Genomic DNA, 13,914 nt, shown 5'->3' with positions numbered 1-13,914 from the left:
CCCCAAAGGAAACTGAAGAAAATTAACATAAAAAACAGGTGAGGCAATATCACAATCCGATGTCGTTGTTCTCCTTATTGGATTATTGTTTTTTTTGTTCTAGTCTTTCCTGTGTCGTGCGAGCAGGGATTAGTATTTAGTTTGGGTCAAAGGTCAGTTACCGTCTGCAGATTATGTTGCAAGTGGAGCAACAATTAAGGTAAAAAGTGGGTCAAACCCCACGAATTGGGTCTCGGCCAACCGCTTTTTCTTTTGAATTTCCAACAGTGCTGGTAAAGCTTAAATGGTTTTGAGGCAACCAGCTTTTGAAAGCTAACAAAGAAGAGTTTTAAAGCTTTTAGTTTTTTGTGTGTGATTTGCAAAATACAAAATTATTTTAAAATTGTTTCTTAAAACTTGAAGCTAGGTTTTAAATATTTAAAAAATATACAAAAAGATAAATTTTACACTGGCTCATTTTTGTGTGTTTTAAAACATAGAACATCTCTTTATTTAGTTTGTGAATTGTATTTTTTACTTTAATGTGTTTATAAATGCAATTTTAAAAACATATATGTGCTGTATAAGCTTTTGTTAATTATCGGAAAGATGGTGACATAATAGTTTTTGGGTAATATTAAAGCCAGGTTCCTCCATATGATGGGTTGAACGAAACTGGATTAGAATAATGAGGTAGCAAGTGGCAGCGCCAGTAATCTAAAATATTTAAAACATTAAAATATTTAAAATATTATAATTTATGAATTTCAATAGCTCACCGTAAAAATCAAAGTGCGATCCAAGCGAAACAGTCCAGCGGCTGTAAAAAGGACCTTCCGGTGCGACAGCTGCAAGGACAGTCGAAAGAGGCGATCCCTCAGCTCAGGATCGTCGGTGATATTCAGGATTTTGTGGACCGTGGCAGCCGTATAGCTGCTATGCAAAATCGTCCTGCTGCTGGCCTCCACTATCAGCACAATAATCACAATATACCAAATCATTTGAATCAAAAAGAAGGCAAAGAACTCATCAGCCTCGAAGACATCCAATCTCTTGGGATTTAGAACAGCTTCGAGGATGTAAAAGTCGTCGAAGAGTATGAACAAAAAGGATATGGCTATGATGCCCAATAGGGGATACGTGAAGTACTCCTCGATGGTCTGGCAAATGTCGCAGAGTAAGTTGTGTATGTTGGAGACTTGTTTGATGGCGTACTCCGGATTGAGGCGGATAATCGAGGTAACACTGTACCGTTTCATGGGCGTACTAATGAGATTTCGTAGGCGATGGGAGTAACGTCTTTGGTTGACCACCGAATGCATGGGTGAGAGTTCCAGGACACTATATTGTTCGATGTGTGCATCCAGAATGTCCTGCAGGATCTGGCAGTGAAAATCGATAAAAGTTTAGTTAAAGCATTGAAAGGACACTCCCTGACACTCACTTCATTCAACATGCTAAATCGACTCCGGGCCAGGTCCGTGGTGCATAGAAACTTGAAGACCATCAGGCTGATATTGATGTGCGGGAGGGCGAAAGTGGTGAAGGTCTCGAACGAGGGCGAGATGGTGGCGCTCACCAGCAGTCCATAGCTGACACACAAATAGATGACATTGAAGAGCAGCATGCCCAGGGAAATGAGGAAGCTGGAGAGTAGGATCCTTCGGTAGTCCAGTTTCATGCCCAGCCGCACAAATATCTCATCCACCACAATATTGTTCTGAATGATGCTGACCAATCGCTGGCGCTTGAACATGGCGAATCCAAAAATGGTCGACATGGCCAGAATTCCAGTCAAACGCAAGGTGCCATCGCCCAACCGGGTGATATTGGTCTGGAAGAAGTAACCAATTATGGAGTCGCCTTCCACCAGAGAGATACCGAAACACATCACAAAAAACAGATAGTGCACAATGCCGGCGATGAAGGAGTACATCGAGGTTTGAACTTCTTTTCGGGGATTAAGATTCAAGCGAAACGGAGCCAGACCCAATAGCGAAATATAGGTCAAAGGTCGCAGGGCTTGAAAGACATTATCCGCTTGGGAAATGCGTTCCCACAGCTTAAAGGCCATTATAAAAATTCGATGGTGTTTTTCTTTAGCTACAACGTCCGAACGATTCGCGTATTTTCTGCCAACTGACAGCGGAAGTCCTCGGCCACCGATGATGATGATGATTCTTTGGTGTCAACGCAGGACTTGACCGACCCTATCATATATCAAAATCGTTAAAGGGCTGTCGCACACCTTCGTGGAAGGCTGGCCATAAGCTAATATCAATAGATGCAAATATTTAATTAAGCTTAAATGAGTTATTATGACAAGGTTGTTACAAGCAGGGACTTCGTGCCGGCCTTTCATTACAATTGGCAAACAATTTATGGCAGGCATTTAGTGACCACGCAAAAAATGGCCTAAACCTAGGCAATTGCGCAGAAAGTGTTTTCTAATAATTAAAAGAAAAGGTAAAGGGTTAAAGTGTTAATTGGATTAATTGAACTTTTTAATGGCCATCATTGTTTATTACACAAAAATACATACATAATATTTGCAAGACAACAATAATAACATTTACAAAAAATTACACATTCTGCTGGACGTATTTCTCTATATCATTTCACCCTTTCCATTCCACTGCCAACCTTACAGCTACGGTTTACATCTAAGCCATTAAAAAACATCTAAAGCGTGTGATTCGTAATATTATTGTAGTTTTCACAGCAGGGATATCCATTCCCATAGCCGTTGTTCGGGGAATTCGAGGTGAATTGTAACAAAATGATGAGATAAGTGGTCAAGGCTCCACTAATCTGTTGTGAAAAATATACATTAATAGTAGAACGTTTTAAATAAGAGACTAACTCACCGTAAAGTACAAAGTACGATCAATGTTGAACAATCCAGCGGCTGTGAAGTTTATTTTCAAGTGCATTAACTGCATGGAGAACTGTTGCAACTTTTCCTTGACCTCGGCACTTTTGGTCTTGTTCATGAGTGAGTGTACAATTCCGCCGGTTTTTTCACTCTTCTTGATAGCTCGATTACTGCCCTCCACAATGGAAATAATGGCAATCAAATACAAAATCATTTGACACGAAAAGAATGTGACAAACTCAACGGTTTTGAATTTACTTTCGCGCTTCGACTTGCCGAGGAGGGTTTCCAAAACATAATAGGCATCAAAGACAATGATGAGAAAGGCGATGGATATAATGGTCAAAAGTTGGTAGGTAAAATACTTGTTGGCCGTGGCAGCAGCCTCACAAATCAGATGGTGTATCTCCATAGATTCCTGAATGATTTCAGCCGGATCCTTGGTCACGATTGTATACATGGAGAAGGAATCCAGGCATTGCAGGGAACGCTGCTTTTGGTTGACTGCTTTTAGGCTGCGGCTGTCCCACTGATGGGCAAGGTTTTTAAGGACCTGGAAATAAAATTACAACTATTATTATTTTGAATATAATAACCTATAAATATATAAACCTTATTTAAAGCACAGAAATAAATGCGTATTTTGAGTATTAAATTTCCTGTCAGAAAGCAAACAGCACACACTATGATATGTGGAGAAAAATAACTAATCGCGGAGGATATGCCAAACTTGGCCGCATCTCGAAAGCTAATAAGCACAAAACTGCACCCAATATATAGTGCCATAGTGCCAGTTAAAAACAAAACCAAATGATTCATCTTCCTGGCTGCCGGATGCTGATGCAGTGCCACACCCACTCTAGGAAAGGCCCCTTTTTCCAATCTATCGAATATCGCAAGTAGTTTTGGGATATTTTTCCTTTTATTAAATGAAAATACGAGTATTGTAAAAACTCCAATCATTCCATTGATTTTTTGGAGTCCATCGATGACATTGGAAATTTCCGTCGGGAAAAAATTAGTTAGCAATGTTTCCTGATTGGAGAGACAGTAGAGGAAATTTCCAAAGTAAAGGCACATCCTGGCAATCATATTCATGTATCCAAAGTGGGAAGGCGTCAGCATGCCTTTGCCATCCGAAGAAGTAGTCACTTTATAGGGCACTATTCCCAGCAAGAGGGCCAGGATAATAGTAACACGGTAGCAGGAATAAACATCGTAAGGACGCGACATTTGAACAATTCGCTTCAAGAACCACATGGCGTATGAGTAATGCAGGACTTGGCCAAGCCAACGCTCGATAGGCATCTTCCAACGTTAATAAATTGAATAATTTTTTAGTATAATCTTAAGGACATTAATCAACTGGAAAGCCAAAGTCGGGTTATAAAAGTCTATTTTATAGTTTTCTGACAGTGAGAACAATTTTAATTAAAATATTTTTAAATAACAACCAACCTGGTTTAAGGCTTCAAAGTGCTGCCAAAAACGATGCAAGTTAGCTCCAAAAAGCATCACAATACTGAGTAAAAATATTTGTGGCACATAGAAGGATATGGCTGCCGTGTAAATGGGTCTGACATCATTTCGTAAAAGCATCCAAATGGAACTAATCAAATAACCCAATTGCATGGCTGTTATGAGAAATATTTTCGAATGCCGCAATCTCATAATCGCAGAGTAATTAAAACAAACTCCCACATCCAGGAGACGAGCATCGATTTTTGATATACGATCCCAGATGCGAATCAATAATTTAACTCGGATACTGCTGCAGAGAAAGAGCGTTGACATGCCCGTCATTCCGATGAACTTTTGCAAAGAGTCACCGACCTGGGAGATATCCGATTTGAAGAAATAACCGACAATACTTTGTTGTTCGACGAGAGCCGATAGGAAGCAGTAGCTGAAGAAACTCAGCTGAAGAAAGGCATTCAGATAGCCCAGTTTACTGAGCTCGAATTGGCGATTGCCGGCTTGTCCTTTCAGCCGGAAAGGGGTCAGTCCCAATAAGTAGGTGCACAAAAGTAGAGTCTGTTCGGCTCCAAAAGCATCACGCGGTCTAAACAATTCACGAATAAAATCATACACTTTTGGTAAACTTTTTCCATTGAAGGTGTTCATAATAAAAATTTCCGAAAAATAGATTCATTTCACTTCGTTTGGTTCCCTTTTATAGTTTTTCTTCTCTAACTATTTTCTGTGATTATTTTTTTAAAGAATTTATGAGACACACACCTTGAAAGTCATAGCTGGTTAAACGTTGCCTACTTTGCGGCGTTGACAGGTCAGGTAATGGAAACCGTCTATCATTTTCTGACAAAGTTTTTCACCTAATGACAGTTTCCGCGGTATCCTGGCGTTTATGAAATTATAAACAAGCGTCAGTCCTGGTTGGGAGTTGTTGTTTCACAGTTGCCGTTGGGGTTCACGGTCAGTGTTTGTATTTGCTAATTACTCTAATTGAATTAACCGAACGGAATTCAAAAACACTTTAAGAATGCAGCTAAATGTGATGGGGAATTTATTTGATGAGTTAATTGTATAGCTATGGGAATAGTTAGTTTTATATGGAGGATATTGTTATTGTGGCAAGGATGTCTATCAAACAAGTAAGAGTTTATAGCTGTTTGTCTTGACACTGTATCTTTAAGAAAATAAAATTGAGGTTCCTTTTAATAATATGTTTTTTAAAAGGATCAAAAAGGATAAAATTTCAAAGCTTTGTGTCCTCTAAAAATGTTCTATAATTTTTCTTCTAACTTATTTATAAAATCCCTTACCTTATTGACCATAACGAGGCGCATTTCGACCAAATACGTAAAGCAGCTGAAAACACAAACGGCTATAACAATAACCGTGTGCTGGATGAGAAATGTAAAATGCAGGGCCAAGGTAGGAGTCACCGCCGATGAATACAAGACCGAAAAGGTGCCGAGAGTGAAGCACAAGTTCACCAGAAACATAAAGAACAAAATCATGTAACTATATCTTAAGACTTTGCTGTACATGATTTTAATGCCGACGGTCTGGAGTTGGACGTCCATGGTGTGGAATTTCTGGAGGCAACGCTCCAAGCGATGATTTGGAATAATGGCCGTCAGGTAGATTACAGTGACGCCGATAAATCCACTGACAATCTGCATCATATCCCCGAAATAGGTGATGCGCGATCGGAAGAAGTAGCTGGCCACCGACTCGCAATTATTAAAAATCGTCAGGCTGTAGCAGACCGCGTAGAAGGTAATGTGTAGAATGCCGTTTAGAAAACCAAAAACTGTTTTTTTGGGGGTTCTTATTCCGGTTTTGGAATCATAACTGATGTAAAAACAGGTTAGTCCGTGCACATAGGTGACGTGGAAAAGCGGACGGAGGCATTCGTAGAGTTGTTTGGCCGAAAAGAATCTCCAGAATTTGCGACGCAGCGGCTGGCATAGGCCGGAACCCACATCTATCTCGACCGTATGCTCGGGATCAGCCTGGCTCTTGGCCCTTTCGATATCCATGACCCGGTTTCTATTTTTGTTTTTATAATTTTTTCTATGTCCGCTCCGTTTGAGCTTCAACTGGCGACTGACGCCAGAGACCACAAATGATTTGCATTTTGCCAGAAACCATTACCTCCTTTTTTCCGAGGCGGGGTCGCAAAAGTAAATAATTTTCCCATTTTTATGTATACATCAGGTCTAGACATGACTGTCCGAGACCATTAACCTATTAGCTTAAGCTGTTGGGTTTAATTAATGTCCTGTTTCCTCGAGGGACATATTTCCCCAGGGTATTCTTATCCTAGCGTAGGATTTCCCCCTATTCAGGAAAGTCCTTTTTCGCGTTCCTATTTTGATCAATGAATGGCTGGAGACCTATTCGGGCACTTTTATTGAGGCCCACATAATCCTAATTAATTTTATGCCTTCCCTGAAACGCTTCAATGAATTTATGTCAATTGTCAACAGGATATTACAATTTTGTTGCTATCTTAGATGAGATTTGGTTAGTTAAGGACGAGTTATGACCATCGTAATGGACATTACTCATTCGTTTTATGAGGGTTATGAGGGGTCAAAGGAGTTCATCAGTTCATTTTGTTAAGGACGTGAAGGAGAACTATTTAGGAAGTAATAGAAAGCATTATTCTAGGAAATATTTATGTAATATTGTGGTAAAAATTAAATTGGCTTAAGAAAGAGTATTCACATTCAAGTATTTTATTACTGAAGCCCCAAAATAGGCAATAGTTTTGAAAATGTAATAATTCAATTACTCTTATTCCCTCAAACTTGTTGATTTAATCTCGAGCTTATTGTTTATCTTGAAACCTCTCATCAGATATCAAACTTAATTACTAAATATGTCAATGCGAATCATAACAAACGATCTGCCCCCAAAAATCCAAACATTAGGTTGCCATGGATTAACATAAATTAATTTTCACACTTGATTTGTGCTTGAGTAATAAAAACGCTGATAGTACCAGACAACCTGTCTGCAAGTGCTCTTCCCGGGTAAATATTTGCCCTGTACAGGTGGCACTTGCTGTAATGGCCCCTCACTCACTCACTCACCTGATTGATGATACTCAATCGTCGTTCGAAACTGAAGGCAATTACGCAGAACAAACAAATCGCTATGGAGACGACCGAATGTTGCAGGAAGAAAGTCATGCAAACGCAGAAGGATGGTGTTACGTCCAAGGACACCAGCAGGCGGAAAACTCCCACGAAATATACGCCAAGGATCAGCAGCTTAAAAACCAAAACCAGTATGGAGTAGCGAAAAATCCTTGAATATTTCACTCGAACGCCAATATTTGAGAAGTTCGTATCCAGACTGTGCAGGATAGTCAGAGTTCCAAGTAGCTTGCATCTCTTCAGGATGGCAGAGGTGTATATCACAGCGCCGGCTATTAATCCATTAAATATCTGGAGACGATCTCCAATCGAGGATATCTCAGTGCGAAAAAAGTATCCGACTATCGACTCCCCTTGCCGCAAGGATGAGATGTAGCAGAATCCACACAGGCAGATGTAGATGAAAATGTTGAAGACGCCGAAACAGGACATCTTCAGATAGGACTCGCCCATTTTCTTTCTGACCACATGGAAGGGCGTCAAACCGTACAAAAATGTTAAGAAAAACAAAGGACGCAGTGCCTCGTAGACCTGCGAGGATATAAAGTACTTTCGCACACGACGAAGCGCCGACATGGTCGCGTAATCGAGTAATGTACCGGAAACGGAAATGAAAACAGAGCCAAGCGGAGCAGAGCGATTGGCACAACCGTTCGGGTAGAAGTGTCAACGCGAACTGCTTTGCCTGGCAGAAGGACAATAACGAATAGCCAAGGGATGCAAACGAAGCGGATAAAGGGTGGCATGTACAAAGGGGGAGCAGAGTGGGGAGCATACGAAAAAAATGAAAATGCCGGCATGAAAGTTATGTCCTGGCAAAACCCGATTATCATGTTGTCTAGGATTCGCAACAACAAGTGGCAAGCGTTGGCAACAAGTGGTCGTGTTTTCTCACTCCATCAGGACGATAGAGATGCTTAAATGAACGACTTTAATGATTTAATTTAAAGGTAATAAAAAATAACAAATTTATGTAAATATAAAGGTTAAAACATGGAGATTTAAATTTTTAAAAGGCATTTATGTTTTTAAAATAGAGCCCCTCATCACTGAATTCTATAGCCTTGAATTTAATTCAGTTGTTAGAGTATATTGTCGTGTGTGAGGTTGAGTATCTGTGCATATATCGGCTTCGTGACGGGCAATTCATTATTGTCATTATCAAGAGACACTCAAGTAATCGTATATCTGGTCACACTCAACTAATGGAGGACACAAGCGAACGGATGCAGAGGTTTCCCAGGACACGACGGGGTGGAAAGTGAAAGGAGTTGAAGAAGCGTTCCTGGCCATTTGCTTTCTCATGAGCTGATCCGATTTCTCCCTAGAACTTGGTTTTCTTGCGTGCTGGGATTGGGGGATTTCTCTGATTGACAGGCGATGGATGATGATTGAAAAATATGCGGACTTTAAGGAAATTCGTATGACTTGATTTTCATTAGTATTCATATAAAAAACATGACCCAGTCTAGAGTCTAGACACTATGTAATGTTATTTGATACTTTAGTCACCTACCTTGTGCAAACAGGTCATACGTCTTTGTACAGTCCGCGTCATCAGACAAAACATGCAGATAGTCACCGAAATGACTAGTAGTTCGTAGACAAGGATAAAGTTCAGTTGCCACGAGGCATTCACGTCCATTTTCGAGAGGCAAACGAGCCAAGTGGTGATGATTATTGAATCGTATGCAACTACCAATGTAATTACCAAGATGAGCTGTCCCTTTACGGTGTTGAAGTTCACGGGAGATCTTAGACTTTCGAGTTTCTTATCCACTTGCACCATAGTATCCACCGACTTGCGAAGATCTTTGCGTTGCAGGAGTGGCATTATAAAGGTGAAAACGGCGGCTATAATCCCACCGATATCGTGAGCTCTGGTGCTGACTTGGGAAATATGGTTGATCATAAAGTATCCAATTAGGCTCTCGTCATGAAAATTAACGTGGGTGTAACAGTAGGCGAGTAGAAGCCACCGGGAAATGGCATTCACGAATCCGTAGCCCGACTGCTCCATGGAAAGTACACCCTCTGAATTTTTTCTGACCAAAAACGGAGTAATGCCCAAGGCGAAGGCTATGGTCACCATTAATTGTATGGAATCATAGACATCCCGGGCACTCATCCAGTAGCTAAGCTTGTACCGGAAACCGCGAATCGTATCCATACCGTAGTGGTTCATTGTCACTCCACGAATAAATATTTCGATTTTCCGAGGCCTGTTTTCCATTAATTTATGATGTCACTGAAGTGTGCCCCTCGTTATCGCAGATTAAACTCAAGAGATAGCACAATTTGTGTTGTTGCTGGGTAGGCCACCATGACAACAGCTTTAATTTGCATTTTATTGGGAGAATGATGGACTTACTAATCACTAATCGAGTGGTGTAATCTGCATTCAGATTCAGTAATTCAGTAATTAGGACTTGAAGGGCTAGTCATATTTTTGATATTTGTTAGAAGTAATAAACCTTTTTATATCTTTTATTTAAAGACTCTTTAACCAATAATACATATTTACTGAAAGACAACTGAAACCCTAAATATTTATTTTTGAAAGCAGTGGCAGCTGCTTAACAAAAAATCCACATTACCAAATCCATGCAAAAACCCAAACAAGACGAGAGCTGGCTGTCAGTCGCATCTGCTGCCAACAAACTGAACTGAACAATGCAAACGAGATTGCGTAATGGATCCCCCCGGCTTAATGAGCTGCTGCATCGTGGCTCAGTGCAACACATCATCGTCATGCGGCTGGCTGGCTTAGAATTTTGTCGCACAATTTGGCTAACAACACATCTCAGCTTGGCAAACTGGCTGGCACATGGAAATAACAATAACAGAGTGCAACCGCAATGGAAAATGGAAAAAGGGTTTCTAAGAGTTCACTTTTCCATTGACAATGGCGCCAAAGCATTTTCATCCTCAACTTTTTTGTTTTGTCTATTTTTCACACGTGCAACGCAATGCCACTTCTTGGATTGCCATAAGAAATGGAAAATTTGCAAGTAAAATCCATAAATTTGTGGGCGAGGAAAGAATTTGGAAAAGGTTTTAAGTAAATTAGTATCTTTTTTTAAAGAGATAATAAGCTATAAATATATTCTTTCAATAATAAACATCAAAGCTTTTAAGAAGTAATGGTATTTGTTTAGCTAAACTAAAACCAACATTGTATGAATTTACCTAAATAAACATTTTGCAAAACATAACATAATAAATCAAACAAAGAAAACATTTTTATCCTTGACCAAAACTGAAATGTACTGAACAATTATGTGAACAATTTAAGATTTCAAACGATTTGATGCGAAATTATTTCACGGCCAAACAAATTCAATGAGGGCTTTTCAATTGACCAAAAAATTAAAAAAAAAAAATTAAATAAATCAAAGTTAAATAAATACATAAATAAGATAAAATATGATCGGTGGTGGTGGTTGGTGGAAAATGCTTTGGAGAATCGGTAGTTGACCAAAGACCAAAGAGCAGCCTCCAAACAAGACCTCTGACATTTGGGAGACAAAAAAAAGTGTGGCGAAATAGTTTTTGGCAAAGCGATGGGTTACAGAACCCAAGGTGTCGTCGCCACGTGATGCGGTAAACATACAAAGTCAGTCACTGGGTTATGGCAACCTCAGATATTTTCAAACAAAAATTTGTGTGTTTGTAAAAAAAACATGGAAACTCCGAGAAGCGAGAAAAAAAAGAAGTTAATTAGCATCAGAGCCTCAACCCAAAGTTAATTATGTTATGTTATTGTAATTTATCTCGGTTTACGCTTTATGCCCGCACTTCCAACCAATTTTTCAGTCAATAAGTCTTTGCACCTGTCCCTGAATAAAAAATCCATCAAACCTTAATATCTTCATTCAAACAAAAGCCAGAGATGCACTGTTTAAAATTGGATTAAAAATGACTCAAAGTCGAGTTTAATCACTGCAACATATAATAAATTGCTAAGCCTTATTAAAATTTTATAACTCAATTACCTTTTAACCACTATTTAATTTTACTTTCAATGTTTAACGATTAAACCAATTTTAAACCACATGTTTGCTTTAGGCCTTTTGGCGAACACTGTAACCTTAAGTAATTTTGTTAGCTCTTTGCAATCAACTCTATAAAGTGTCTTTACGTCTATCTAATGATGACTTTCCTTTGGCAATAGCTACGCAATGCGAAAGTTATATAATATGAACCAAAAAAAAAAACGATTGCTGCTCAAACAATGAGCCCAATTGTAATTAAAAAGTTGTCCGCTTAATGGGTAGAGGAGGGTTTTTTTGTCGAAGAAGGGGGCAGAGCGATGTCAAATGATAGATTAAGCGACCCAATTATGAGTATGTGGCTTTCAGGCCGCGTGGGATTTTGGTAGGCAGTTGTTGCCAATTTCGTGAAATATTTTGGCGAAGGAAAGTGAAATTGCAGGCAATGGAAAACTACAATCCCACATCAATTGTGCCAGCGAGGGTCATAAATTATCTAAAAAAAACTTAGCTAGATTTTTTTGTATGCTCTCCATATCCATGACGCCTAAGGTCTCTCGTACTTAACTTCATGGTAAGCGGAGTTTTAATTTTTATTGTTGGTGCGCCGGTGAGACCCATTTTTAATTGTCTGCTCGCCTCTGGGTAACCCATTTGGAGTGGAGTGCAGATCTAATTGCAGCCACAGCCATGGATATGCTTTTTGAATTGCCGGCCAGTCCATACATTTTGTTTTTATTTTTGTTTGGCGGCCTTTTCAGCAAGTCAGCATTCTTCAAGTTCAAGTTCGGGGCTCTATCATTATGGCGATCAAAGTTTGGCGCTGTTCACACTTAATGATTTCACACATCTGCTGCTGCTTCGACTGATTTTGAGTTTCGGATATTCGGATGCATAAATCACTTAAGTAAATGCGTTCAAAGTCACAAACAAAGGTAAGAATGTAAGCCTATCATGGAGTCATAAAACAATGAATACCCTATTTCTTCTAATAAATATGTAATAATTTGAAGAGGGTTACAGAAGAATGCAAAATCCGACTGGTAACATTTTTATAAGATTTAATTTTTTCTTAGCTTCAATTAATTGGCCTAGACCATCTCTCCATAATAGGGTATGATGCTATAATAGTGTGCTTAAAGATGCACACTTGGTCTCGGCAAATTTGAAGTGATTTCGAATCGATTTGAAGTTGTTGGCTGCCACTCCACCTCATGAGGAAAATGCAATTAAATTTAATTTACTGAACGACCTCACCGGGTGATCGGGTGCTGCTGCCATATTTTCATGTTTTATGCTCGAAATGCAATTTGAAGATGAGCTCGAGATGCGTGAGAGGACACTTGGAGCAGATCAGAAGCCGATTCGCCTTGTAGGGGTGAACTTGAGCAGTTGCAGCATTGGAGGTGCATAGCTATGGCATCGACACCGCCAGCCGATAACAACCATAACGTTATTAAGCAATATTGGTCCGAGCACAATGAATATTAATGAATTTTTATACTGTGCTCTCATTAGGTAAATTCAGTGAAGCACATAAATCAACTTGAATAGGCTCGCTAGGTAGAAAAATAAAATGATTAATTTTCAGCAATTTAGGCATCCAACTTGTATTTATTTTTCAATTTAATTATTCATTTCTGTCCCTTTTTGGTTGCTTCTTCAACACCTTTTGGCTAATGATGAGCAAATTGTGCCGGAAGCAATTTCGACTCTATTGATTTTATTGACACCGTTTTGCTTTGTATCGGCCTCTCCAAAATAAATAAAAAAGAAAATAAAATGTTCAATTATTACATAAATGTAACAATAAACAAAAAAAAGATGGTATTCCATAGAAAAATAATCAACATGTGGGGTATAATCATTTTTAGCCCAAGGGCTCACTCAATTCGAAACAATTAAAATAAAATCAAATATAAATGCATAATCATTTGTTTAAACAAAGCGTGTAACGGTCATCGATGAGTTTTGTCTTTTCACACTTATTTGCCTTGTTTGGTTTTTGCCTAGTTTTGTAGTTGTTGCTTTGCTTTTTCAGTTGCCTGCAAAAAATCAAAAGATTCAAGCAACGAACTTGCGATGCCCACATGTTCGATGCTGCACTTTGAAGTTCGAACATCAAACCTGTAGCATACTGACACATTTATGGCAGCACAGAAGCTGCAACCGCCGCTTTACGGCCCCTAACTTAATTACCAATCGAATGCATTCCAAACTCATCTCCGGCAAAAACAAAATGAATAGAAATAAATGAAAAAAAAGGCGAACACACCTCCCGCTGTTTGTTTTGGCCCCCATCCTACTCGTTCAAGCCAAGTCTTAAGCCCGGTTTGAGCCACGTTCGAAGCGCGATCGAACTGCCGCCCGTTTCTGTGCTCGTTTTATTTTTGTTTTGGTTTTTGGGGACAGGCTATAAACCGTGGCAAGATCGTCA

At 39.3% G+C, this 13,914-nt stretch overlaps 2 protein-coding genes across 5 annotated transcripts; both read right to left on the bottom strand.

The window, feature by feature from the left end:
- Positions 1-557: 557 nt before the first annotated feature.
- Gr28a (Gustatory receptor 28a) lies at positions 558-2,130 on the bottom strand. Its single transcript, XM_017243273.3, has 3 exons — positions 1,424-2,130; positions 759-1,361; positions 558-696 (listed from the first exon to the last, which is right to left on the bottom strand). The coding sequence occupies exons 1-3, from the start codon at positions 2,051-2,053 to the stop codon at positions 574-576; spliced, it is 1,356 nt and encodes a 451-aa protein (XP_017098762.1). The 5' UTR covers positions 2,054-2,130; the 3' UTR covers positions 558-573.
- Positions 2,131-2,487: 357 nt separating this feature from the next.
- On the bottom strand, positions 2,488-9,668 carry Gr28b (Gustatory receptor 28b). Of its 4 annotated transcripts, none has more exons than XM_070277260.1 (3): positions 9,002-9,668; positions 2,847-3,407; positions 2,488-2,790 (listed from the first exon to the last, which is right to left on the bottom strand). In XM_070277260.1, the coding sequence occupies exons 1-3, from the start codon at positions 9,653-9,655 to the stop codon at positions 2,662-2,664; spliced, it is 1,344 nt and encodes a 447-aa protein (XP_070133361.1). In that variant the 5' UTR covers positions 9,656-9,668; the 3' UTR covers positions 2,488-2,661. The 4 variants fall into 4 exon arrangements, with proteins under 4 accessions (XP_070133361.1, XP_017098889.1, XP_043068546.1 ...); XM_017243400.3 differs by lacking the exon at positions 9,002-9,668 and adding an exon at positions 7,420-8,125; XM_043212611.2 differs by lacking the exon at positions 9,002-9,668 and adding an exon at positions 5,638-6,360.
- Positions 9,669-13,914: the final 4,246 nt, after the last annotated feature.

Source organism: Drosophila bipectinata, chromosome 2L (assembly GCF_030179905.1).
Source record: "Drosophila bipectinata strain 14024-0381.07 chromosome 2L, DbipHiC1v2, whole genome shotgun sequence".
In the NCBI taxonomy this organism is placed as follows: domain Eukaryota; kingdom Metazoa; phylum Arthropoda; class Insecta; order Diptera; family Drosophilidae; genus Drosophila; species Drosophila bipectinata.
Note: the sequence above shows the minus strand (reverse complement) of the source record. Positions and strands in the feature narration are given on the sequence as shown.

What these genes read in the sequence shown, in the direction of transcription:
- Gr28a (XM_017243273.3), bottom strand. Translation starts at nt 2,053, where the DNA reads ATGGCCTTTAAGCTGTGGGAACGCATTTCCCAAGCGGATAATGTCTTT. An exon ending in GATTTAGCATGTTGAATGAA is followed by an intron (nt 1,362 to 1,423) that starts GTGAGTGTCAGG and finishes TTTCACTGCCAG; the next exon opens with ATCCTGCAGGACATTCTGGA. An exon ending in ATCGCACTTTGATTTTTACG is followed by an intron (nt 697 to 758) that starts GTGAGCTATTGA and finishes TAAATATTTTAG; the next exon opens with ATTACTGGCGCTGCCACTTG.
- Gr28b (XM_043212611.2), bottom strand. Translation starts at nt 6,360, where the DNA reads ATGGATATCGAAAGGGCCAAGAGCCAGGCTGATCCCGAGCATACGGTC. An exon ending in GCCTCGTTATGGTCAATAAG is followed by an intron (nt 3,408 to 5,637) that starts GTAAGGGATTTT and finishes TTTTATTTCCAG; the next exon opens with GTCCTTAAAAACCTTGCCCA. An exon ending in ATCGTACTTTGTACTTTACG is followed by an intron (nt 2,791 to 2,846) that starts GTGAGTTAGTCT and finishes TTTTCACAACAG; the next exon opens with ATTAGTGGAGCCTTGACCAC.